General features: G+C 45.9%; 3 protein-coding genes across 7 annotated transcripts in view; 2 read left to right on the top strand and 1 right to left on the bottom strand.

Annotated features, from left to right (window-relative positions):
- The window catches only part of HECTD4 (HECT domain E3 ubiquitin protein ligase 4), a 71,434-nt gene extending 61,368 nt beyond the window's left edge, over positions 1-10,066 (top strand). For all 4 annotated transcript variants that reach the window (XM_071763097.1, XM_071763095.1, XM_071763096.1 and 1 more), the window contains exons 69-76: positions 1,021-1,140; positions 1,284-1,439; positions 2,976-3,079; positions 3,797-4,018; positions 4,418-4,584; positions 5,023-5,218; positions 5,750-5,972; positions 7,178-10,066. In XM_071763097.1, coding sequence (XP_071619198.1) covers positions 1,021-1,140; positions 1,284-1,439; positions 2,976-3,079; positions 3,797-4,018; positions 4,418-4,584; positions 5,023-5,218; positions 5,750-5,972; positions 7,178-7,314 — 1,325 coding nt within the window. In that variant the 3' untranslated portion in view covers positions 7,315-10,066. The remainder of the gene's footprint in view (positions 1-1,020; positions 1,141-1,283; positions 1,440-2,975; positions 3,080-3,796; positions 4,019-4,417; positions 4,585-5,022; positions 5,219-5,749; positions 5,973-7,177) is intronic.
- On the bottom strand, positions 198-18,897 carry TRAFD1 (TRAF-type zinc finger domain containing 1). The gene is given in 13 exon segments (XM_071763111.1): positions 198-579; positions 11,685-11,757; positions 11,885-12,191; positions 12,398-12,524; positions 12,724-12,936; positions 13,123-13,196; positions 14,206-14,451; positions 15,367-15,472; positions 15,474-15,491; positions 15,493-15,777; positions 16,954-17,007; positions 17,115-17,250; positions 18,608-18,897. Coding segments are annotated over 13 exon segments (1,800 nt in total). The 5' UTR covers positions 18,658-18,897; the 3' UTR covers positions 198-468.
- A 1-nt stretch (position 18,898) lies between these two features.
- Positions 18,899-24,036, top strand: part of NAA25 (N-alpha-acetyltransferase 25, NatB auxiliary subunit) — a 28,322-nt gene continuing 23,184 nt past the window's right edge. For both annotated transcript variants that reach the window (XM_071763099.1, XM_071763098.1), the window contains exons 1-3: positions 18,899-19,060; positions 22,309-22,394; positions 23,256-23,394. In XM_071763099.1, the coding sequence (XP_071619200.1) occupies positions 19,003-19,060; positions 22,309-22,394; positions 23,256-23,394 (283 nt within the window). In that variant the 5' untranslated portion in view covers positions 18,899-19,002. The remainder of the gene's footprint in view (positions 19,061-22,308; positions 22,395-23,255; positions 23,395-24,036) is intronic.

Genomic DNA, 24,036 nt, shown 5'->3' with positions numbered 1-24,036 from the left:
TTGGCAGTGTGTTTTGCAGAGTATTTTAATGTGTGACAGAAAGGAGAACATGGAGGGGAGAAGGAGATAATGAGTGGTTTCAGTGTGCTAGCAGAGGGTTATTGGCTTCATTCTCAGCACAATAACCTGTCCCGTGGTCTGGCTGAGGGGACAGCCAAAAATCAACTGTGACCCAAGGGTGCTTCTTAGTTTGGGAGTTTTCTTGTTTTGTTGTTTAAAGGCAAGAGGGATTATTCTTGCAAGTACTTAATACACTGTGCACCTTTTTTGACCACAGAGGGAGCTGACCCAGCTCTTCTGTCTGGTGGTGGCCTTCAAATATGTCTTTATCTTCTTGGGGTATCCATAAATGAAAATTCTTTGTTTGTCAACAAGCAGCAGATGAGTTGAAAGTCCAAGGACATGTTGGCATCCTCATTGTCATTGAAGTTGTAGAATTGGAGAGATCAAGATAATACTTATGATCTGTCAGCATTTAAATACTTGTTGCAAGCCATCATTAGGTAACAAACAAACCCAAGATTTAGGACACCACATTTTCCAAGCTTGTTTTCTTCTGCAGTTTTTATATTGGCCCAGCTAGAAATAAAAAAACTTAGAAACCCTGCATGAGGAAGTGAGAAATGTTCAGAGATTGGTCTTTTACAGAGCCTGGATTCATGGTGCAATGTGACAGCCCTATTTTTTTATCCTGTTTTCTTCCCTCTAGCATTACTGTCAAAACATCTCAGATTTCTGAAAGCATTTGGCAAAGTGTGTCTGATTCAGAGACTCTGGTGGGGTTGCTAGGATCTATTTATGTAACATTGCAATTGTGTTCATCAGTGTTCTAACCCAACACACTCCTTCCTGTGAGCATTAGTAACAAATCCTTTAAAAAAGAAAAAAAAAAAAAAAAATAGGTAATCCATATCTTAATGAAGGGGAAATTATTATTCTACTGTTGTCCATTAGGGAACTGCAGAAAACAAGATTGGGGAAGGATAGATTAACTGTACTGAAATGTGTTTCTTTCTTTAGGTTTAATCTTTTATGACACAAAAGTAACTGTAATGAACAGAGTGCTGAATGCCACTGTCCAAAGAACTGCTGATCATGCAGCTCCAGAAATCACCCTGGATCCCTTGGAAATTGTGGGAGGTACAGGAAACATTTCTTTGCAAAATCCTTTTTAATCCATCACATCAACTCGTTTCTGTTTTAAGAGAGCTCTGATGCTTCTTAATGCAAAATACTCTGAGGATGGGGGGTTTATTTTTACTTTCTTTTTTGCTTTTAACTAGGGGAGATCCGTTCTTCAGAGAACTCCTATTTCTGCCAGGCAGCCAGGCAGCTGGCATGTGTGCCCTCCTCCCAGCTCTGTGTGAAGCTGGCCAGTGGTGGGGACCCTACCTATGCCTTCAACATTCGCTTCACAGGGGAGGAGGTTCATGGAACAAGTAAGTTGGGATTAAAATTACCAACACAGGTGATGTCAGGTACAGTGAGGAGAGCTTCTTCCTGGTGGGATCCAAGTTGTCAGCAGAATGGAGCTCACCTTAGCTTTAAGGAGCAGTGTTAACCCTAGTGGTGGTTGTGGTCCTGCAGATGGAAAGCCTCTTCTCCCTCTTCTTCTCCCTCTTCTTCTCCCTCTTCTTCTCCCTCTTCTTCTCCCTCTTCTTCTCCCTCTTCTTCTCCCTCTTCTTCTCCCTCTTCTTCTCCCTCTTCTTCTCCCTCTTCTTCTCCCTCTTCTTCTCCCTCTTCTTCTCCCTCTTCTTCTCCCTCTTCTTCTCCCTCTTCTTCTCCCTCTTCTTCTCCCTCTTCTTCTCCCTCTTCTTCTCCCTCTTCTTCTCCCTCTTCTTCTCCCTCTTCTTCTCCCTCTTCTTCTCCCTCTTCTTCTCCCTCTTCTTCTCCCTCTTCTTCTCCCTCTTCTTCTCCCTCTTCTTCTCCCTCTTCTTCTCCCTCTTCTTCTCCCTCTCCTCTTCTTCTCCCTCTCCTCTTCTTCTCCCTCTCCTCTTCTTCTCCCTCTCCTCTTCTTCTCCCTCTCCTCTTCTTCTCCCTCTCCTCTTCTTCTCCCTCTCCTCTTCTTCTCCCTCTCCTCTTCTTCTCCCTCTCCTCTTCTTCTCCCTCTCCTCTTCTTCTCCCTCTCCTCTTCTTCTCCCTCTCCTCTTCTTCTCCCTCTCCTCTTCTTCTCCCTCTCCTCTTCTTCTCCCTCTCCTCTTCTTCTCCCTCTCCTCTTCTTCTCCCTCTTCTCCAGTCTGTTGAATAATTGATGGGGTATCAAGGCAAATATCAGCTCTGTTTCAAAGAAGAAAATCAATTGCTGCTGTCTAAATGATTGCAGTGCCTGTGTGCTGACTGTAATAGTTCCTTTTTGGAGATTCATGGGGGGATGTTAGCAGCTTCTCTATTAATGTCATTACCAAACTGCGTAAAGGAAAATTCTTGTCAGTGAGCACCTATTAGCCAAACAAAGAGCTCCTCCATGCTGTCTCTCAAGGGGAGTTCATTTCTTTTCAAGGTCTGTTGTGGTTTCTGACTGTATCTGTTAAGAGATAAACGTTGTGTCTGCAGCTCAGCTGCTGAGATGGTTTCTGATGCTTTGCCTCACTGCTTTTAGCCCTGGACATGCCCCGATGTTATGAAGACAGCACCATTCATCTTCTAATCAAGGAACCAATTCCATTTGCAGGGCAACTGCTGTAACAAATGTTTGTGCTGGTCTTACAGGGAGTGCTGGAAGACAAAGCAGCTCTTAGGAATTCTGATTAATATTTTTTGCGTGGAATTAAACTATTTAAATGCAGGCTTGCATGTGAACAGTCAGCTGGCATCTGCCCTGCCCTTGTTTAAGCCAAATATCTGTGCTGTCAGAGAGGCTCAGTGTGTATTCCGAGGCATGAAACATGATTTCAAGGTGAACAGCAAATTCTGGATTAAAAGGCAGCAGTAAGGAGCCTCAGGGCACTTAATTGGTTTGCTCCTCTTGTTTTCAGGTGGATCTTTCCGTCACTTCCTTTGGCAAGTTTGTAAAGAGCTCCAGAGCTCCTCACTCTCCCTTCTCCTGTTGTGCCCCAGCTCTGCAGTCAATAAGAACAAGGTGGGACAGCTCAATGCAAGAAATGAAGTGGTGTTTCTCTTTTTGAATGCATCTGTTTGGCCAGGAGCAGAACACGTCCTGTCAGCAACACAGCTCCTGTCAGCACATCTGAGCAGAGAGGTCTCATGTGCCTGACAGAGCTGGAAATGTCAATTAATCCCCTGCTGAAGTAGCCAAGTGGTCAAAACTGCAAAATGTCATGGAGTTAAGACTGTGCTCCTTAAAGCACAGTTAATGTCCTCCTGTTTTGGTGCAGGAGATACGTCCTAGAAAGAAGGTGAAGCTTATGGCCCAAAAAATTTACAGTAGTTGAGGTAGTTCCTTCCTAGGAGTATCCACAGAGTAGGAGCAGACCTGGCTTGGCGTGGCCAGGCTGGATTTTAACAACATCCCCAGGCTGAAAGTCTGAGCTACCCAAGTGCAGACAGCAAGTACAGGGAAGTCCCATGAATGGTGATTAACAGAGCTTGTAAAAAGGGGCACTCAGGGCAACCATTGTGGTGGTGCTGCTGCTTTTGATCATGAGGTGATAACGTGATATAATGTCACTGTGTAATGTACACAGCCTCCTTGCCACACTTGAGCAAATCCTTTTGTAGCCAACTAAACAGTTTTTATCAGGCTCAGCTCAGTGTTTTCACCAGCCTGTTAACTTGTGGACCTTCATCAGCTGTTAAACTCTGGCTCATGTGCTCTCATCTGTTCTTTCTCCCCCAGGGGAAGTACATTTTGACTCCCAGCCCTATAACCTACGCAGAGGAGCAGTTATTCCATTTCTTTGGGCAGCTGCTGGGCATTGCAATTCGAGCAGATGTTCCTCTGCCACTTGATCTCCTGCCCTCCTTCTGGAAGGCCCTGGTAGGAGAGCCACTGGATCCTGATGTTGATCTCCAGGAAGCTGACATCCTCACCTACAACTACGTCAAAAAATTTGAAAACGTGAGGAACTTTTTTTTTTTTTCCTCTCCCCTCCTTTTTTCCAGGGTTTCCCCCACTTAGTGTCATTTACCTTTACTTGTGCTCACAGGGAGCAGATGTTTTTCATGTGAGCTGGGTTTTGATTCATCTTGGGTGTAGGATTTCATATCCTGATGGCTTGGAAAAGCTGCTCAGTCTGCTCTGCTGTCAGGCACAGTGGAATTACAGCTTCAGAGGTGTTTACTGGAAGGTCCTGAACCAGGACAGAACCCACCAGAGCAGTTACTGGCTTTCCCTGCTCATGGTGTCTCAGATGATCTATCAAGTGCACTTTGGACAATTTGGTGATGCCTTAGAGTCACAAGAATAAAGTACTGTGACATGCTGGGCCTCAGACACTGTTCTTGTGTTTCCTGACAGATAAATGATGAGACAGAACTGGAAGCCTTGTGTGCAGAAATTGCTTCTCAGCATCTAGCAACAGAGAGCCCTGACTGTCCCAACAAGCCATGCTGCAAATTCACCTACTTGACCATGACAGGGGAAGAAGTGGAACTTTGTCCTAGAGGCAGGCACATTCCTGTGGGGTAAGTAACAGAGTGCTTGGTGCACTGGATTACATGGGAAGAAGCATCTCTGGAATAATTTTCCAAGCATCAGGCTCTTCAGAGATGCTTTTGAAACAAGCTTGAAGGCTGGAATGATCTGGGAAAGCTTTGCATTGGCTGGCAAGACCTTGAATCCCTAGTGCTGTTCACTGCCTTTTGTTGTGTGAGGAGCAGCTCTTATCAGCAGTTTGCTGCCTCTGTGAACTCCCCCAGCCAGAAGGCCCATGAGAAATGGGCAAGTGCCACGGGAAAGGAGGGAGCTGAGCAAAGATTTAAACTGAGAATCATCAGACTGCAAATACATGCTTGCTCTTGTTTACTGAAAAGCAGAAACTCCCCATAAAACCCCTCCAGCGTGTCACAGTCTGGGGCAGGAGAAGTTCTGATGCTCTCCTCTCCTGAATCTCCACCCTACAGCTGGGAGAACAAGGATGTGTATGCCACTGCCATCCGGAGCCTGAGGATGAGGGAGCTGCAGAGCCCGGAGTGCATGACTGCTGTGAGGGCTGGGCTGGGCTCCATCATCCCCCTGCAGCTCCTCACCACACTCACCCCACTGGAGATGGAGCTGAGGACGTGTGGGCTTCCCTACATTAACCTGGAGTTTCTCAAGGTGGGAAGAACTGCAGCTTCTTTGGCAAAACTGCCCTGTGCCTGACCCATAGGGAAAGGAGGATTTAGTGGGAGGTGTCCCTGTCCATGCAGGAGGTTGGAACAAGGTGCTCTTTAAGGTCCCTTCCAGCCCAGATAAGTTTGGGATTCTATGGTTTCACTGGATTCAGGAGTGGGACTTGTTTTGGAGAGGACAACCAAATTTACTGTTTAAGTTGGAATTTTAAATCTATCTCAATTTTACTGAATTTTATTTAATACTTGCCACTGGAGCTAAGAGCTGAAAGAGCCATTGCTCCTCTTCTGAATTGCAAATAATTTCTGAAAATCTGTAACAGGCACCTTCTGGCCTTCATTCCCCTTAGCAATACACCACAGAAAGAACTCCTCTAACACAAAAGCTGTAGGATATTCTCAGCCACAGGTGTTTGTGTTGTTTTGTGTTTTCCTTGCTGAACTGCCCCATCCTGCTCATTACCCAAAACAAGGGAGAAGAAAGCAGCAGGGAACATCTTTCCTTTTCCTCTCTCAGGCACACACCATGTACCAGGTGGGCTTGATGGAAACTGACCAGCACATCGAGTTCTTCTGGAGTGCCTTGGAGATGTTCACACAGGAGGAGCTCTGCAAGTTCATCAAGTTTGCCTGTAACCAGGAACGAATTCCCTTCACCTGTCCCTGCAAGGATGGAGGCCCTGACACTGCCCATGTCCCTCCCTACCCCATGAAAATAGCTCCCCCGGATGGGGCTGCAGGTGGGGTCCTAAGGCAAATAGGATTAGGTCTGCTCACAGTGAGGTTTTAGCTCTCAGCTGGGCTGGTTTTAATTTAAATGTGTATTTAATGTACAAAGAAAGAGAGGCAGGTAGTTATGGGTGTAAATAAGAGGTTTAAAAGCGTGTAAAAAGAAGAGAAAATTACTACTTAAAACACTGCCCTCTAGAGGCAGTAAGAGATTTTGTGCGTTTGTCTAATGTGTTTTTAAAATGCTTGGATTATCAGAAAAATGTCAGCCTGAGGACTGACAGAGAAGCACAGCAGCATTTGAGGTTGAGGTTGAGGTTGAGTTTTGCATTTGGGGAAGAACAACACGATGTCCCAGTATAGGTTGGGGGCTGACCTGCTGGAGAGCAGTGTAGGTGAAAGAGACCTGGGGGTCCTGGTAGACAAGAAGATGCCCATGAGCCAGCAATGTGCCCTTGTGGCCAAGAAGGCCAATGGCATCCTGGGGTGCATTAGAAAGGGTGTGGTTAGTAGGTCAAGAGAGGTTCTCCTCCCCCTCTATTCTGCATTGGTGAGGCCACACCTGGAGTATTGTGTCCAGTTCTGGGCCCCTCAGTTCAAGAAGGACAGGGAAGTGCTTGAAAGAGTCCAGCACAGAGCTACTGAGATGATTAAGGGAGTGGAACATCTCCCTTATGAGGAAAGGCTGAGGGAGCTGGGGCTCTTTAGTTTGGAGAAAAGGAGACTGAGGGGTGACCTCATCAATGTTTTCAAATATGTAAGGGGTGAGTGTCAGGGAGATGGAGTTAGGCTTTTCTCAGTGGTGACCAGTGATAGGACAAGGGGTAATGGGTGTAAATTGGAGCACAGGAGGTTCAAGTTGAATATCAGAAAAAATTTTTTTCCTGTAAGGGTGACAGAGCCCTGGAACAGGCTGCCCAGGGGGGTTGTGGAGTCTCCTTCACTGGAGACATTCAAAACCCCCCTGGACACGTTCCTAGGGGATGTACTCTAGGGGGCCCTGCTCTGGCAGGGGGGGTTGGACTAGATCTTTCCAGGTCCCTTCCAACCCCTAGGATTCTATGATTCTATGACCCATTAGAGGGAGGAATTGGATTATTTGGGGATTATTTTGACACCTCTTAGTAAGGAGCAGAGGGGAGGACGCTTCTGAGAACCAAGGTGAGAGGAGAAACGTCACGATTCCAACCCTTTCCTGGTGCTCCTTCCCCTGCAGGTTCTCCAGACTCTCGGTACATCCGTGTTGAAACGTGCATGTTCATGATCAAACTTCCTCAGTATTCCTCTCTGGACATCATGCTGGAAAAGCTCCGATACGCCATCCACTACCGGGAGGATCCCCTCAGCGGCTGAGCAGGAGGAAGGGCTGCCTGGAGGTGACCTGTCCTGATTGTTTCATGACTCTGCTAACGTTGGAAACCCTTCAATTCACATTAAAAATACCTCCTTGTAACACTGTGTGACGAGCTGGAGGTTAATTTATTTTCTGAACTTTCGTTCCCGTTACAATAATTACTGGAAGACTTAACATTTTTTGTATCTGTAGACTTTGTGGTGGACTTTCTGGTTATTTTGCTGCCTTGTTTGTGGAATATTTGTAGGATAGTTTAGTAAAGACCAGTTTGTGTATAATTTAATTTTGAAAAAACCTTTAAACATGTACATTTCTAATTTTGTAATTTTAGAATGGTGTTACCCAGGCAAGCACAGCAAAGGCTGGGGAGCACGGGGAGGTGAAGGCTCATAGATTGCTCTCCCCTGGAACATTTTTGAGTACAAAAATGGAAAGAATCGGGTGTGGGGAGGGAATCGGTGCAGGAGCAGAGCACAGCACCTCTGCTCTCAGAGGAAGAGAACGTGCAGAATTTCTATGGCTTGCTTGGGTTTTAGAGCAGATTTGCTGCCAAACTGCATGTTTACGTTCCCACCATTTTCTTGTAATTTTTTAAATTATAAGCAAGCACACGGGGAGCTGCCACAATTATTAATCTGGGGTTTCAGCTAGATATTTTTGGTTAGAAGGATTTATAATTGAAAGAACAGTGAAAGGGCCATAATTCAGTTGGGTTCTTGCCCTAGATGTTCTTGAATGTCTGCTTTGCTCAGTAACAAAATAATTTATTGTAATTAAAATATTAGCAGAAACAAAATGGCTTCTCTCTGTCTGGTGTAAGATACCACCCTTCAAGCTCATAACTGGGGACTTTATCCTATTTCTGAACAAGCTTTCTGAATAATCAGCGTGTGCTTAAACACCTGTAACTCATTTTTGTACTCAAAAATAATCTTTGATCTAAAAACTGATTCAAGAAACACGACACCTGGATGAGGCAGGGGGAAGGCACAAAGTGACACGTTTGAAGATAAAGCTTCTGCGTTTTCTGTGGAAAGATACTAGCAGACTCCTGAGAGAGAACAGGTCTCTGAGTTTAACTCTTGTACCTTGTGCAACACGTTCTGGGGTGGTTTCAGCACAACACATCCACACGTGTCTCTTCTTTTACTCAGATCCAAGCAGTTGCCCTGCAGTGGGTGTGTTTAGAAGTGCACTGCTGCCTCATTAATCACTCCCAAGCTGGCAGGAGTGATGATCACCTGTGTGCTAGAGCTGGTGGGCATGGTGAGCCCCTGGCTGTGCTGGGCAGGGTGCTGTGTGGCTCTGAAGTGCCAGTGCTGAGCTGTGGTTTCTTTGTTCTCCTTGGGCCGTGCTCAGCTCCCATCAGCCAGGTGAGGGGGAGTGGCTGCACCCCCAGGTTGGTGTTTTATGTCTTGTTAGAAGACACCGTACACTAAATTAGGCTTGTCAGTGGGAATGAGACTTGCAAAAGCTGTATTTATTGTATATTATTGTGAATATTGGGGATTGAGGAGTGTGTGGTACTTGGAAGATAAAGTGTGAGTAAGAGAGATAAGCCTCAACAAGTTTGTATATTCTTGTTCTTCTGTGAGTGAATGGCAAACTGTGTGTGCAGCAGTTGTAGAGGTAGGTGTTGGCATACAGAGTCTCCCAGTCCCGTGGTGAGGAAAGCTGTGGAACCCTTCCATTGCATATTGCCCTTCCAAAGGAACTGATACATGTAGGGAGAATATTTAATCTTGAATCTTGTCCATTTCCTGGTAGAAGCATATATGTAGCTGAGAAATCCCTGGGAGCAGGCACAGGCACAGGTGGATTTATGCAGAGCAAGGGGAAAAGGAAGCAGAGGGCTGGCTGGGAGTGCCCTTATCCCCACCCAGGAGGTGCCTTCCCACACAGGTACCAGGAGAAGGTGGAGAAGGTCAGGTGAATTTCATGGTGGAGCTGTTGCTGCTGACAATGACCAGCTGGGGGTTGTCCTGGCTCGGGGGCCTGGGCTGGGTTTACAGCTCCTGTGTCCTGGTATGTCCAGGGCTGGGGGTCCAGCCAGGAGTAAGAACTGCTGCTGCTGTCTGTCTGTCTGTCTGCTCCCTCCAGAGAGCACGTTGGAGCTGAGCACACCGGTGTCTCAGCCCTGAGAAGTGTGCTGTAAAGTTACTTGATACATATTTATTATGATTAATTATTTATGATGACAAATAACAAACTTTTAGTCAATGCTGTTTACACCTCGCTGTGTAAATGAAGCTTCTTCTACAGGAGAAATGTCACACCAGTAAATAACCTTCATCCACTTTGGGTTCTTCTGGAGCGTGGTGTGAGCCCTGCACGAGTTGGAGTTGTGGTGGGGTTTTGGGCTTTTTTTGGTCTTTTTCATTACCAGGAAGGAAGGGCTGCAGTGGTTTGACTGTAGCTCAAATGGCCTTTTAATTAAAGCTTTTCTAATCATCATTACTTCCTTGTGCTTTAAATGAACTTGACATTGTCTGTAATAGGCTTGTTTGTCAAAGCGAAGATTGGTTTGTGTTTTTTCGTTTTCTTTTTGTTTTCTTTTTTTTTTTTTAAATATATATTCATTCAGAATGTAAAATTATACTAAACAATGGAAAAAAAAAACAAACAAACCTCTGGAGCTGGGTGTTAGTTCTAGCGTGGTGTGTGTCCATCTCGGTGCCGTACACAGCATTAACCTGTTAAGTGCTCTTGGCCATACAGTGTACACTTGCATAAAGGAGATTCTTAACATCCCTTTAGATGTTTTGTGTCCTTCTTTGGGGCTGGAAATAATCAAAAAACTCATAATAATTCTTCCACTGAGGAAGCTGTGGTGATGCATTGGAGCTGCTCGGCCTGTGGCTGCAGGTTATCTGCTTTTAAATCCCACACTTAGGGGTTAAATACACATTTCTGTTCACTTGGAAGAGAAATGTGGATATTTTGTACAAAAGGGTAAGCAAGCACAGGGAGTTCTGGAATTCCTCTTAGCAGAGAGTGTGCAGGGTTGCTCCCACAGGAAGAGTAACACAGTTCAGAAGCTGGTGACTCTTCATCCTGGTGGTTCCTGCCAAAGGTTTCCTCCTCTTACTCCCCAAACCTAAGGGGCCAGCACGGGTCCCCTGACCTCACCAGAGCAGCTTTCCCCAGACACCTGTTTTTAACAGACCTTAATTCTCCTCCTTTAAAATGCTGACAGTAGGCAGAAGTGCCTGTGAAATGTCTTTATTTTATACCTAGGATCACTCCAGCAGAGGCAGCCCTGCTCTAGGATGCTGAGTGGCTAATTAGCCCTGCTAATGCCATCTGCTGTACCCTGCTAATGAGCCTGATGCCCACAGTCATTATCTCAGAGCTGCCTGCTCCAGCCTCTGCATTACTCATTCCCTAGTGCTGTGCTGAGGCACACGGGATGCTGGCAGCTCCCAGAAAGCAAAGTGACAAAGCCCCAGTGCAGGTGGTAATAGTGGAGCACAAATGAGCAGAGGCCCAGGTTCTGAACTGGGTGATAAAGTTACCCATAAACACTCCCTTTGTGGAATAGGTTTGTACTGCACAATGGTTTGGGGCATGGGTACATCGATTTTATTACAAGGAATTTAAAAAGCATGGATTAACACAACATTAAAGAGCATTTTACAAGATGGGTGTGCTCAGAACTGCTCCACAGACAATAAACCCCAGCTCCAGGTCCTGGGCAGGGCCCCTGAGGACCTGAACAACATCCAGAGTACCAAACCAGCACCAGAGCAGCAGGACCCAGGCAAGAGAAGCAGGATGGCAACAATTCCCCTTTCACTGGGTGTCACAAAGAGCAAGTACAGAAACAACTGGGGCAGTGTCCAAGGCAGAAGTGTAGTTGCTGTCTTGGGATGTTGCTAGTGGAGGTGACACAAGTAAAAACTTGTAGTGTATTCTCACAGATTAAAAATACATATATATAGATGTATATATATGTATATGCATATATATAAAATAATCAGTGGCTGTAAAAATTTAAAGTCATAGCAAGTGTTCAATGACATGGGGATCCAAGAATTGACTTGCACTCAGATAAGAACTAGAGTGCTAAACATGTTTTTTTCTAGGTGGTGGATCACTTCTCCTTAGGATAATCAGATGCTGGGCTCTGGGCTTTTGCCTAAAGGGAAGGGGAAAAAAACCAAGTAAAACCCACAATTTTTCAGAGAGTATTTGCCAGCAAATAGTTGATAGAACCTCACTGAAGCAGGAAGGGCTGTAAAGTAAGCTCCTCATCCTGTCAAAATTGTCACAAAAACCTGAGGTAACAGCCAGGCACTGTCCTCTAGACCAGGGAGGTCCATCCACACCCCAGCCCAGTGGGAAGCCTGTGCTGTGCTGGCTGCCCTACCTTGGTGTTCCTGCGCCTGGAGCCGACGGGAGCGTCCGATGTCCCCAGGCCCCTTCCCCCTCTGGTGCTGCTGCTGCAGAAGAAGAACAGAGATGCTGTCAGGGGAAGCAAGGCTTGCACCCTTCAGCACTCTGACTGTGGAATAAACACGGGTCCTTCACAGCAGGGGAACTCTGGAAGGTCTGGGAGGAAGCCCTTACCTTGTCTGGGTTAGAGAAGTTCTGGAGAAGCTGGATGTGAAGGCTTCTGGATGGAAGTTCTGACTTGATCTCACACATGGTGTTGTTCCATCTGTAGCTTCACTCATCCCTCTGTTCCTCAGCCTTCCCTCACCACTAGCTGCCTTCCTGGGCTTCCCTCTGGAGTTGGGAGCCTCATGAGCTTTGGCTGAAGAGGACAGTGGGGCACTCCTGGTGGTTGCTGTGTTACCCAGCAACTTGGTCCTTTGTGGGGGATAGCTGAGCCTCTGCTGCCCAAAATCTTCTGTGCTCCAAGGGGAAACATCTCCTGAGGGGACAAGAATACAGTGATGATAAGGAAATGCAGCATGAGGCAATGGAGACCACTCAGATAACAAAACTAGACCTCATTTCCATTCCAGCAGCACATGGCTTCACCATCTTTGAGGAAGTTTCAGTGATTTAACCTTTCTTGTGCAAAACTAAGGCAACGTAAAGGAAAAGAGGGTGCAAAAGCCTGTTCTGTATCCACACCTTGATGCCTGAGTCTTCTGGGAGCCAGCTCTGGTGATCCTCTTCTCTCTCTGTTGCTCTGTGGAGGCAGCAGCTGCTGAGGTGCAGAGCTGGCTGCTGGGCTGGCTGGGCGCAGGTCGCAGTTGTGCTGCAAGGAAACTTGTGGTTAAATGGTTAAATGACAGCTCAGTCATCCCTGAAAAATCAGCAGTGCAAAGGCAAGAGGATTTGTTTGGGAAGATCTGACCCAGGGGACTATTACTTGGATTCCTGAAATGTCCCACAAGAGACAGCAAAGCTCTGGGAATAACTGGAGGTGACACGGTGGGTCAAGTTCTAGTTTGTACCTGATGATGAAAGAGAATCTCCTCTTCCAGTTGGATGCCACAAAATTCACATGGAATCATAATGTCTCCTTCTGCCTGGACAGCCTGAGGCTGGGATGAGGAGAGAGGCTGATGGCTTTTGGAGCCAGCATCACACAGCCCATCATATTTCTGTGGCTTTAGAGAACTTCTTTTGCTGAATGAGGCAAAGGCACTTGCTGGGTTACAACCTGTCTGTTAGGCAAAGATGGAAAAATTAGCTCTCCTGTTGAGCACAGATGGACTTGACAAACCAAAGAGCAAATGGCCAGGGTTCTCACAGCACCTGTGAGAACTGAACAAACCCTGTTCAGTTGTGGTAACAGACCAAAAAGTCTTTGCTGCAAACCCCTGGATAGGATAAAAGGGAAAGTACTGAACCTGGTGAAGAATCAGATCCTCAGCAGGGTAGAGCTCCTCACAAAATTCACATGGCAACATGATGGCCTCGTCACCTGCAAAGGAAGTGACAGTTTTATCCTCTAGCAGAGAGGTGTCTGATGCACTTGGATCTTCAAGATTCCTAAGCAACATTCTCCTGCTCTGTGCCACAGGGTCAGGCACCTGCAAAGGTGCCACACCTGCATCAGGCACCTGATGGCCTTGTCACCTGCAAAGGAAGTGACAGTTTTATCCTCTAGCAGAGAGGAGTCTGATGCACTTGGATCTTCAAGATTCCTAAGCAGCAGCCTCCTCTCTGTGCCCCGGGACAGCAACCACAGCACATCTGAAGGAAATGGTTACTCTGGTCCCACTTGCTCAATTTCATACAAGCAAATCCAAGTCACCCAGAGTGAGATCAAGGTTTTGGGGTCAAAGATACATCAAATGGTCTGGTCAAAAAGCCCATTGCTGCCAGGGAAGTAATGGCACCAAGCTGGCCTAAGTTCAAGAAGAGTTTGGATGAGGCTCTCAGGCACATGGTGTGATTCCTGAGGTGTCCTACACAGGGACAGGAGTTGGACTTGATCCTGCTGGGTCCTTTCCAACTCAGCAGCTTCTATGATTCAAATCCCTTAGTACCACTTCTCCTTTCAAAATAAGATGGACCTTCAGGACTTCCCCAGATCTTCCCTCTCATGTTTACTTCAACAAGAAAGTTGTCATCTACTCAGTGTTTACAGAGCTTTCACCACATATCAAGGTCAGACTCATTGCAGCTTTTATGCTGTCTCAGTTTAGTAACACCTCTTTGAAAGGATCTATATTAAACACTAATATTTCTGAGTTTTGAGGAAGCAGAAGGTAAAATTTAAGAAAGGAAGGAAGGAAGAAAGGTACTGAGGGAGAGTCTAATCTCCTGTGTATTAATTATCTAAGAATTATTTAGAGGAAGCCTCACAGAGACTCACTTTAAAATACCTAGATAACCATGGACATTCCCAAGCTAAGAATCTTCTCTTTCCTTCTCACTTCCCTCAAACTTTAAGGTAAAAAACACACCACAGTAGCATTAATACTTACTTTTTATGTGGTTTGACATGCTAAAAGACACTGAAGAGTCACAGGAGAAGATATCTGACTTGGGCACAGACTCTTTGGTGTAGTAGGTGTCCCAGAGGTCACTGGGAATTTCAGCTGCAGCATTACTGTGAGGATTATTCTCATTTTGCAGGCTAAGAGCCAACACGTAGTCTAAGTCATCATTCCACTCTCCATAAAGTGAAGAATGAGTGTTTCCAATTCTCTCCAACTGCTCCAGTTCATCCTCTTCAAAAGATAAATAAATTTGAGAGAACGTTAGACCTGCAACAAGCAGCTCACTTCTGTGCCTAGCTCAGCCCATCTGGATGCTCACAGAGGTCTGGGTTTCAAAGCCTGGGACACCTCTATCAAACTCAGGAGGTAGAAGGAAAACAGTCATCTTATTTTTGTTTGTAACATGCAAAAAAACCCCAAAAACAAAAAACCCACAAACAAAGAAAAAAACCCAAAAAAACCCAAAACAAACCCTCCCCACAAAACCCAAAAACAACCAATGAAAGGCATTTCTCTTACTCCAAAACCTTGAATAAGCTTCTTGGGAGTTTTATGAAGCCACTGAGGAACTTTTTGTAACCTACACTGTGAACAAGGTCCAATTAATATAATGTAGTCTCATCCCTTTTACAAGACTCAAACAACTCTGCTTTGGTTCTTCATCACATCAAGGGGAAAACAAATCCCTTTTAGTGACATTTGACAAGAGTGGAAATTATAGAAGTACAGAAAAAAATGATGAAGTTGGTTGGAAAGCTACTGGATGTTCCTGCAGAAATCCACAGCAGTAAATGTGTGAACCCACACCCAGATCTTACCGACCCTTCTGCTTGACTGAAGGAAAGAGAAGTGGCAGCTGCTGAACAGAAACAAGACAGAATTTGAGGTGAGCAAACAACTCCAATTTGATTTTTAAACTGGATACCTTGAGACAAAAGAAGAGGCAGTGGCCTGGGCTCCCAGGTATCTCAGCAGTCCTCAGTTTAGCTGGTTATACATTTGCAGCTCTGTTCCACAGTACAACAGTCCCCTCACACAGCCTCTGAGCCTTCACTACTCAGTATTTCCACAGAAAGCAATTACAAAACCTTAAGAGTTGGATCTGCTGCCCAATGGCAAATTAGAAGCTAATTCTCTACACCTCACTTTGCTTTTTATTTCTTTGTACTGCTGAAACATTTCTTCTGCTGATGTCCTGCAGTGTTTTGCCTCCTACAGAGCTGCTACAAATCTGCTTTTCTCTCCCCCCAGGGCATGCTCCACAAAGGCCCAAGCACAGGTACCTGCTCTGAGTCGGTTCCTAAGGACTCGAAGGGCTTCCAAATCTGCCTCCTCATCCTCAAAGCAGGGCACTGATCTGCCTCCTCGGACTCCTTTGGCTTCTTGCCCACAGACTCCAGGATGCTCTTTGAGATCTTTCACCAGGACGTTTCGCCCGCAGGCACCGCACCTCTCGGTCCGAGCCCCGCAGTAAGTTTCGTGCTCCTGGAGGCTGCTGAAGGACAGCTGGATGTCACAGTACCGGCAGAGGGCAGGGCGCAGGGGGCACGCCGACGCCTGGGAAAAGCAAGAGAGATGAAACCTCACGTGTGGAAGGCTGAGGGCAAAGGTGGAGGGAGCTTCTCAGTTTGCCGCGGAGCTGAGGGGGTTTATTGTTTCTTTAGCCGGATGCAAAGCTACACTAAAGCACAGCCTGAAAGGAGATACTGTGTGAGAAAGAGAAGAACAGAGTGTTGTGTGAGCTGTGGAGTCATAAACATGGCAGCTGAAGCACTCCCAAGACTCAGAACATTCTTTTTAACTCTGTAAGATGCTTTCTGAAGTTAGCTTTTAGAGACACTCTTGGCAGCCAGTATGTTTCCTGGGGTACTGCTAAAACCATGTTTGTGTTATGTTAGGGAATGGATTTACAGCATGTTTACTACTCAACAAGAATTGAGTGCATGTGTTCTATACCCTACACTGAATGAGAAGGTGAGTGGCCCTCCACAAGGGGTTCAGTATAGATGAAATACATGTTATGACTGCAGATGCTGCAAGAATAAGTCATTATTTGCTTTATTAACAAAACTGAAAGCACTGCACACTAAACATGCAGGATAAACTACTTCCACTGTTTTGAACTGGACATATTTTCAAAGAAAATTGGTTTTTCCTCACCTACAAGCAGACTCAGCTGGTGCTCCCAGAGCTGTCTCTACAGGAGCCCATAAGAAGGGAAGGTAGTGATATTTATAACAAAATTGCCTGTGACTGCAGCCAGCTGGATTCAGAAATTCAGAAAATCCCACTGTGTCCTACTTTGGCTTATTTTTACAAGCTATTTTAAAAGCCTGTTTGGACACAATGAGTTTTAAAAACTCACCTAATGACTGCTGCAGAGTCAGAAATGAGTAATGTTAATGGAATGAAAAAAATCAAGTTAACCCTGTTCTGCACTTAGGAAAAAGCACACCATTTTTCATCTTTATCACTAACAAGGACAGAATCACTGATTATCACAGACACCCCTTTGATAAAAAGACCTGAGCAGGCTCCAACACTTTTAAGGCTGTTTCCAGCCACCTTCTCCCAGAGGGAGTGAATTCAGAAAGCATGGTTATGGTTCAGTAAAAAGGATGCCTCAGGCAGAGGCTGGAATCCAGGTCCTGGCTGACAGAAAGGCTCTAGAATTGATGCTTGGAAACACCATGGAGCATCATCCAAGTGTTAAACAATATAAAGTCCACCAACCTCATGATCCTTCAAGAGACATTTTTCTATCTTCATCTGACACTTACAGGTAACCTGCAAGTTGAAAAAAAAAAAAAAAAAAAAAAAAAAAAAAAAAGAAAAAGTTGTTAGATTAATTGCCTTAGAATTCAGCAATTTTAGAGGAGATTTTTGTTTCTCACCTGCACGTGTTCAGACTCAATATGGTTCTTCATTTCAGACTTTGGGACTGATTCACTGCAGTAGCTGCATACTTCAATATTTCTGCTACAGTGGATTTCATGCATGATGAAATTAGCAACAGGAACATCCTTTTGGCTGGGGGGAAGTCAGAGAGATTACTTTGCAGAAAATACACTGAAAAAAAACTTCAAGAATTTTTTAATTAAAAATCAACTAAGAAGGCTTTCTAGGGGTTCATGGTTTAGAGAACTGATTAACTAAAGAGAAAGGCAAGCCCAGCCAGGCCTCTGCTCCTTTGTAGTTGGGATATTAATGTATATAGCATCTAAAGGTCCCAGTTTTCACACTGCATGAAGATAAAATTGAGATAGATTTATTTCCTTATGTGAAAGACAAATTTTGCAGCATATACAAGTCATCACCAGGCTCATGTTAATAAACTGAGAAGATAAAAGTTTGTTCCTGAAAATAACTTGGCTATGAAAGACTGAACAGCACTCTGCTTGGAAATACTGAATAACAGATCCTGCTAGGCCAGCTCTGTTCTGGTAATGATATTATTCTGCAGCAATGTTATTCTGTAACCCAAATTCCCCAGCTTGACTCATTTCTAAGATACACATTTTTCTTTCTTGAGGAGGATGCAAGGCTTACAAGCACAAAAAGTGCAAAAAAGAACAGGGCACTAAGAGCTTAGCCCTTCTTCCTGCCTCAAGCAGGCAGGAACCTTTCAGATGGATGTGTCATTCCCCCTCTGCACACAAGAAATCAGCCTTCAAAACACCAGAACTGACTTCACAACCTATTGCTTAGTGCCTTCCATATCACAAAATATAAACTCCACAGCTCTTTAGTTTTCTCTCCTGCCAGATCCCACGCAGCCAAGAGCCTGGCAAAGACTACCAGCTGTGTCTGAGCTGCCCATGCTCACTGCTTGCCAAAAAAACCAGACTGATGTTGTAATAAACTGTTTGGATTCCAATGAGGAAAAAAAAGTATTCTTTAAGTGCTTGTATTTAAGATGCAGCCTCTGAGATTACATCATTAGCAGTAAATGTATTACCAACACTGGGGCTTCTAAAGAAAGAGAACTGACAACTCCCACATCAATGTGTGCCTACTGGTTCTGTTTTTACATCTCTGCCTCTGAGCCACAGAGCCACCAAAGAAACACTTGGAATCATGTACTGCGTCCTTACTTCACGGAAAATCACGTCTGGTTTTATTTGAATGCTTAGATTTCCATCTCGTTGCCTGTTACATCAGAAACTCGAGTAAAGGTTGGGAAAATTAAATCATTAACACTTCACAAGGTACAACCAAACCCCAACATTTTAAAGGATAGTATGCTCTGTATTAACTTGCACTTCCTAGTACCTCATAGCATTTCAAGGAAAGATCTAAAATGCTTATTTACGGAACCGTCGAGCTCTCCGGCCCAGAGGACCGGCACCCACCCCCGGACAAACAAGCACCCGGTTTCGTTTCTCACCAGTTCCCGCAGAGCCGGGTTTCCGCCTCGCTCACCGCAGCGATGGCCATGGTGTTGTCCGGGGGCTGGAACAGCGGCAGCCCCTGCCCTCACCCCCGCAGCGTCCGGGGGGCTCCGCACCTCACCCCGGGGAGCCCCTTCCCTCCGCCGGGGAGCGGGCCGGGTAGGGGAGCGCGAAGGAGGAGACGCCCCCGCCCTGGGCAGCGCAGGGAGGCGGTTGCGGGGGTGGGGGGGGTGAATCCACCCAGCCCGGAGAACAGGGAAACCCCAACCCCTCTCTCCCCGGCTCCTCGGGACCCGAGCGGCTCCGCCCCGCGCTGCCTGCCGGCCCCTTCACCCCCGCCCCCGGGGCCGGCCCGGCCGGCGGCTGCGCACTGCGGTTCTGCGCTCTCATCATGGCGGCGCGGGGCCATGTGCAGGACCCCAACGACCGGCGCCTGCGGCCCATCTACGGTACGGACCCCGCGGACCCCCGCCCTCCGCCCGCCCCGCCGTTCCGGCTCACCCGGCGGTGCCCGGGGACGACTCGGAGGGATCTGCTGAGCCGCTCGGGGCGGCGAAGCGCTGGTTCCTCCAGCGGGGCCCTGCGCCCGCTTCTCCCGCCCCATCCCCGGCGACGCCGGAGCCCCGCGCTCCTCCCGGCGGGCAGGCGCCGGGCCGAGGGGCAGCACGGCCCTGGCCGCATCCCCCGGGGAGTTCTCGGTCTCCCGCCGGCCCGTCCCTCCTCCCCGAGGAGCCCGCCGTGCGTCTGCGGGGAGCTGCCGCGGAGGCCGGCGGAGCCCGGCCCCGGCTCCCCACTCGCCTGGTCCGGCCGGGGCTGGAAGCCGGGGTTTGGCCGGGTCAGGGGGTACCCGGGCTCCGTTCCCCGCTGCTCTCCCCGCTGCCCACCCGGGGGTCTCCCCGCCCGGTCCTCTGCCCGTGGAGAGGTCGCTGACGGGCGGTATCTCTGCTGCGGGGGGTGGTGGTTCCTGTGCCCGTTCTCTCGTCGGGATAACTTTGGTCGGTGTTTGTTTCCTGCTGCAGAGGAGTTAGAAACAGATTAATTCGTAAAAGGGACAAGAGAGATCGCGTAAAGCTGAAGTGTTGTGGCACAGACTAATTACGGTGTTACGGAAATTAATTGGGAGGCGAGAGGGAAGTAGTGAGAAGGAGATGGTCTTGTTAAGAAACCTCTTGTATTAAGTTTCCCCCAAATATTTCCAAGGGTATTACACTCAGCTGAGGTTGCTTAAGAGGCTGTAGACAAGCTTGTCTCAATTTATGCAAATACAGAGAAAGAGAAAAACGCTTCCGCAGGCTACACTATCATTTCATCCCTAAAACTGAAGGCTGGGTAGAGATTTCAGAAAATGTTCTCAACTTTTTTCAACACCTGGAGAGAAATCTCTCGGTGCTAACAGGCGGGGAGCTGCCCTCCTTTGGGATGAACGAGCTTTGGGAACGTCCTTCACCTCTCCGGCAGGGAGGACGCTGCGGTATAGATTTGCATCCATGATGGGTTCCAGGGAGATGGAGAGAGTTGGCTTTGTTTGATGAGAAGTGTGAAGAGTGGCTTAAAAGTTCGTTGGATAATTCCCAGCACAGCTGTGCGGTTCATCTTTAATAATTTCATGGTTTTTCCTTGGTTTTCTGTGTGTGCTCTGATTGCCATTCTCATTAGTGCAGTTATTTGTGTTATAACCTGTGTGATACGTGAAATATTCTTAAAAGGAAAAAGCTTGGTAAAATCACCTGATAGTAAAGCAGATGATGTTGAGATGTATTTCACTGTATTCATTTTAGAGAGTATAACTATTAGGAAGAGAGCCTTAAAATAGCTTCCTGCTAGTTCTGGAAAGGATTATCTGCAGTATAGGATTTGAATTCAGGCTTTAGTGCTGCAGAACTCTCCCAAAAAAAGTATATGTCCTTAAAGAGACAAAATACACAACTCCCATGAACCTTAAACTGGAGATGAGCAGCATGAGGTCAGAGGTCTGATTCTTGTCTTACAACTTTGCTTTTCACTTTGCACCCCATGCCTTGGTTACTGGGGGTTCCTCGACAGCTGTGTTTATCTTTCATCTTGATTTGTTCTGCCTTCACCTGAAGGTTCACATGTTGCATTTCCAGCCACAAAACATTTCCACCTACAGACTTGGAGCTGATGTAGGCTTAAGTTTCTTTAGCTTGGATTCCTTTGGAAGTTGCCAGCTACTTTCACTTCCAGCAAACTTGTTGTTAGCAAAATACAGCCTTTCTAGTCTGCTGCAGTTTAGAGAGATTTGTGGTTTATTTGATTTACTTCAGGAGACCTGAAGCAGAGATCTTATCGGCACAGTTAAACAATCCAAGACAGGCAGTGCAGTGTGGCAGATAATTTGTGTGTAAGTGAACTGGGCAACACAGATCCTCAAATCAAGAAGTGGCTGCTGGTGTATGAAATCACCAGGATGTTCTGTTCCCTGGCTTTGAAACCTCTTCACTGAGAAATCCCTGGTTTAGTTCTGATGTTAAAGATGATGCACGGGTTTTCATAAGCTAAGATACCCATCTGAGCCCTGTAGAGGCAAGGTACTACAGCTTCAAACTGTTTTATGCAGCAAGATTTTGATTAGTGTGGGCAGGCTGCCTCCTGTGTCGTTTTGTCTCTGTGGTCTCAGGAGCCCAATTAGCTCTACTTTAAGTCTGCAGAACTTACTTGGCCATGGAAGCAAATGTTGAAGCTGCTGAATATAAATCTCATTACTATAGATGCACACTTTGTACCATATACCAAGGAATTACTAAAGGTCACCTCTCTACTTGGTTAAGAACTGCAGTCTTGAGGAGAAAAAAAGATGTGTAATTTAATTTCAATTAACTGGCATTAGCTCTGATGGCAGTTTGGTTGGGGAGGAGGCCAGAACAGGGTGAGCAGAGTCTTCCCTGTTGGCACATCAGGTGCAGATAAGCTTTGCTGCTTGGCTTTGGTTTGTAAGTGTTAAGTTTTGAGGGAGGGGTAGAACACGGGGGTTGTGTTCTAATCTAAAATTGCTTATGTGTAATCCTCTAATAAGATAATGATGCACTGTAGGTGAAGCTGAAAATTATAAAAATGAGGTGAAAAAACAACAGTCTTGAGATGGGGGATTTTCTACAGCTGAAGTTCTACTGGATAGTGGTATATTTGCCCCCCCCCCCCCCAGCAAAACAGACTTTTTTAGTCTTTAAAACCAGTCTAAGAAAATATACTATAAAGTTATACTCTGCTGGGGGACAGATTTGCTCTGTGTGATGTGTGGATCATGTGGACAAGTAGCTCTTAATACTTTGATAGGTTGTGGGTGCTTAGTTTCTAACCTGCTGCCTGGTAAAAGTCATTGGGAGGCTCCCAAAGGCACACCAAATTAATTTCTACTTCTGCTGAACTAAAGAGCATAAGCTCCATTGTCAAATGGAGCAAAGAGCCTGTTGCAGATCCTGTTCCATTGTATGTCTCTATTGTTGCTGCAGTGATCTGTGTGAAGTAATTACAAAAGCTTGGTTGTGTGAATGACTAAAACTGGTACAGCGAGGTGAATAGTACTTCACCTACAAAATGTCATGTTTCCTGAATGTTTGGCTTAGTGGTAATTGTACAAGGAAAATGGGGCAGCACGTGCTCTGCAGTAAAGGTAGGAGTAGGTTTCCAGAATGGTTTTGTGTTCTGGTATAATGTAATATCTCTTGTTCTTATGCAGATTATCTCGATAATGGCAATAATAAAATGGCAATCCAGCAAGCAGATAAACTGCTCAAAAAACACAAGGATCTTCACTGTGCAAAGGTAAGTGTGACTGCATGGACTTTGGTGACTGTAACTGAGTGTTTCATTGTGCCTTTGAAGCAATGCCCATGATCTTCCAGAGTCCATGGTGTTTTCCCAACCCTCTGGACCATCTCCTGCTCTTCTGATTCACACAGTATCTTATTTGCTTGAAAACTTGTACAGATCTCCTTGGTGAAATATTTGTGGTTGTCTAGCTCCCTGTCAGAGCCACTGCAAGCAACTTTGGCATCTGGGCTGTGCCTTAAAAATGTCTCTTTTTAGACCTTGGGTTGAGATATCCATCTGTAGTATTTGAGGCCAAAAAGATTTTCTCAGGCCATGTCGTTCTTAGTAAGACATAACAAGGTGATTTTAGAGGCATTTTATCTTCTGGTGCTCCTTCACTGCTGTCCTTGCTGTGCCTCTGCTGAAGGGAAAGGAGTTCTCTTCTGAACATATGACTTTTTTTTTTTACTTTTCTCATTTCCCTGTGGGTTTTCCTGTGCAGTTCTTGCAGTTTCTATATTTTGAAAGCTTCCCAAGCTGAAGTGTGTGTCATTGACCTGAATCTCATTTATGTCACTTCTCTGTGGCCATAACTGAAAGAAAGAAATGGAAATTGGCAGGACTGGTCAGTGTTCAGTCTGCAGGTAGAGAAAACTCTGTGGCAGCTGATGCCTTAGAGCACGTTTGTTAAGAAACAAACCGTGCTATTTGATTTGGAAGACTTCCTCTTCAGTATTAGAAACTTACTAGAACCTGAAGTTCTGTAGAAGTGGTGAGGTGGCTGGGCAGAGCCTCTCCTCACCAGGAATGAGAGGATTTTTATTGATATTTCTACCCGTGTTTCTAACAGCTGCCTCTGTGTTGTTTCCTTAGGTGTTAAAGGCAATAGGCTTGCAGAGAACTGGCAAGCAAGATGAAGCTTATGCTCTGGCACAAGAAGTAGCAGCACTTGAACCCACAGATGATAATTCCTTGCAAGCACTAACAATTCTTTACCGGGAAATGCACAGACGTAAGCTGCTTCCTTTGCCTCTCGTAAAGTCCTGGTTATTTATGTTCTTCCAGAAGTGTATGTGACCCACAGTTTCATGGGAAACATGCAGAGTCCAGAATTTACATACAGCTGTGTTATTTAGAGTCTTGGAAAATGTAAATGTTGCCTGGTAAGGATGCTGCTAAGGCTGTGGTGATCACTGTAAAGCAAAGAACCTTGTTAAGGCTTCTCTCATTAACATTACTGAGTGCTCAGCATGCTAATAATCACACATCATGATCAGCTGAGTTCACTTTTTAATGAAAGCTACAGGAATTTGTTGTCAGGATACATGGAAGAGATGACAAATCCTATAGTCTGTGGTTTGGAATGTGTTTAATGCAGTGAGACCATAGGCAAGGGGTTCAGGCCTCAAGAAGCTGTGTGACTAACAGAAGGGAAATCCTGGCCTCTCTATTTGACCACATGAGCTTTTTCAGAACTGTTCCTTGTGTTGATAAGGTGTGGTTGGGTGACAGAGTAGAACTCCTTGTGATTTCCTGAGAGAAAACAGACCTTATGAACAGCTTATCTACAGCTCTAAAAAAAATCAGTTTCTGGCAGCTTCTTGTGGTGCTTGGTGGTAGCAATGGTTATGGTTGAATTGTTGGAGCAGTGGCA

This window comes from Heliangelus exortis, chromosome 19 (genome assembly GCF_036169615.1).
Source record: "Heliangelus exortis chromosome 19, bHelExo1.hap1, whole genome shotgun sequence".
NCBI lineage: Eukaryota > Metazoa > Chordata > Aves > Apodiformes > Trochilidae > Heliangelus > Heliangelus exortis.
Note: the sequence above shows the minus strand (reverse complement) of the source record. Positions and strands in the feature narration are given on the sequence as shown.